Genomic DNA, 2068 nt, shown 5'->3' with positions numbered 1-2068 from the left:
CCTTTCTTACTACTGTGGCCAGGATTCTGCTTAATTCTTTATTTCGCTTCCTATCTCTCATTGCCTCTCTATCTTCTGCCTCTCTTTTCTGTCTTTCTTCTCTTTCTTCTGGCGTCTCTCTCTTGTTAAAAATTCTCTCTGCCTCCCTCAAGAGGTCTCTGAGACCTTGCCCCTGCAAATTTTCTATTCTCTGGAGCTTACTCCTGATATCAGGGGCTGATTGCCATATGAAAGACATAGAAACACTCACTTCTTGATCAGGACTATCCGGGTCGAAGGGAGTGTACCTGCGATATGCCTCTTTAAGTCTTTCTAAAAACACAGTGGGCGGCTCATTGGTTCCCTGCATTACTGATCTTACCTTGGCCAAATTGGTGGGGTGTCTCCCTGCCCCTTGGAGGCCCGCTACAAGCACCTGGCGATAAAGACGTAGGTGTTCCCTACCTTCAGCCGTGTTGAAATCCCAAGCAGGTCTGGTGAGGGGAAAGGCAGCCTCGATCTCGTTTGGCAGTTGGGTTGGTCTCCCGTCTGCCCCCGGGACATGCTTTTGGGCTTCCAGAATGACTCTCTGCTTTTCCTCCGTAGTTAGGCCTTGCAGGAGCTGTTGGCAATCGTCCCACGTGGGTTGGTGGGTAAGGAGGATAGATTCTATCAGGGCTGTTAGGGCCTGCGGGTCTTGGGAAAAGGACGGGTTATGAGTTTTCCAGTTATACAGGTCTGAAGCGGAGAAGGGCCAATACTGTAACTGGTTTCCCTCCCCTCCTGCGAGTCGGAGGGGCAGGATGTGTGAGGAATCTCCTTGTCCTCTCCTGTCCCTGAGTCGCCCTGCGATGGGGGAGGGAGCGACCTCTGGTCCCTCTGCTTGGGCGTCGTTTGGAACAGCCGCAGCGGCCTGCAGAGGAGGGTGGTAGGGAGGGGGATTCTCACTCAGCAGATCAGCAGGAACACTCTCATCAGGGGGCAGAACAGGCTTTGGTTTCACCACAACAGGAAACAAGGAGACGGTCGGAGGGTCCGGGTTAGGAGCAGAAGGGAGGGGGACTCTTCGTGAAGGACTGAGAAAAGGAGTTACTCACGGTGGTGGGTCAAGGGAAAGGTTTTCCCAAGTAACTATGTAAGCCACTTGGTCCGGATGCCCCATTAGTCCAGGGGAGAAGATTTTAGCTTTAACCTGCAAAATTACCTCAGAATCAAAAGTCCCATCCCGAGGCCAACCAACATTAAACATTGGCCACTCAGAGGAACAAAGGGTTATCCACTGGTGCTTCTTGATTTCCACAGATTGATTGTGAGCTCGGCCTTTAACTTCTTTCCAGTGACCTAGAGTTAAACTTAGGGGGGTAGTTAGCTGTTGTCCCATCTTGGGGCCTTCTAAAATTACAATAAAACAGACAAACAACAGAACCAACAAAAATAGACAGCCAGCGACGAGGTATCGCTTAGCGCGACCCCAGAAGAAAACTGAAAGAACAAAGTCAGATGGCGGGGTTGACACTTCGCTCCTCAGGTGCACGTATCCTTCAGATGCGTGCTGAGCCCCAAAGTATCGGGCTCCCCAGACCATGGGGGGGCCGGTCGCGACCAACACAAATACCCAGCAACACAGAAACACAGACACTGACTCAGGTGTGCAGCTCAGTATAACAGATGACAAGGAAATTCCTTGTCCAGACGAGACCCACAGAAATCCTACAAATGAACAAAAAGTTCTACAGACGTGGGTCTCACAGTCACAGTCCTGGAGCGTCCCCCAGGCTGACAGGCAAAGCTCAAAGACTCGTCAGTCTTGCTCTTGCACTGTCCAGAAATACAGACGGGATCCCCAGACTCTACAGATGCAGCATCTTTCCTAGAGGGATCCAGACCTTAGGAGAAAGCCTGAGAGCATCTGATCCTCATCCGACTTGGGCCTCTGTGGGAACTCCTGAGCATCAGGACTAAAGCCATCTGGTCCCTCCAGTATAAAATCAAAAGAGACCTGAAGCCTAGACCAACCAGCTTTTTGTAAGAGTGAAACCACTGAGGACAAGTCAGCCTTCGGGTTGCAACAGCAAGAGGTTTATTTAGT

At 51.0% G+C, this 2068-nt stretch overlaps 1 protein-coding gene across 1 annotated transcript; it reads right to left on the bottom strand.

Annotated features, from left to right (window-relative positions):
• Positions 1–4: 4 nt before the first annotated feature.
• Positions 5–1360, bottom strand: LOC108490336 (the record flags this gene model as incomplete). Its single annotated transcript, XM_017796376.1, is given in 1 exon segment — positions 5–1360. A coding segment is annotated over 1 exon segment (1356 nt), but the record flags the coding sequence as incomplete, so codon positions are not given.
• Positions 1361–2068: the final 708 nt, after the last annotated feature.

Source organism: Nannospalax galili, unplaced genomic scaffold (assembly GCF_000622305.1).
Source record: "Nannospalax galili isolate Female #2095 unplaced genomic scaffold, S.galili_v1.0 scaffold189, whole genome shotgun sequence".
In the NCBI taxonomy this organism is placed as follows: Eukaryota; Metazoa; Chordata; class Mammalia; order Rodentia; family Spalacidae; genus Nannospalax; species Nannospalax galili.
Note: the sequence above shows the minus strand (reverse complement) of the source record. Positions and strands in the feature narration are given on the sequence as shown.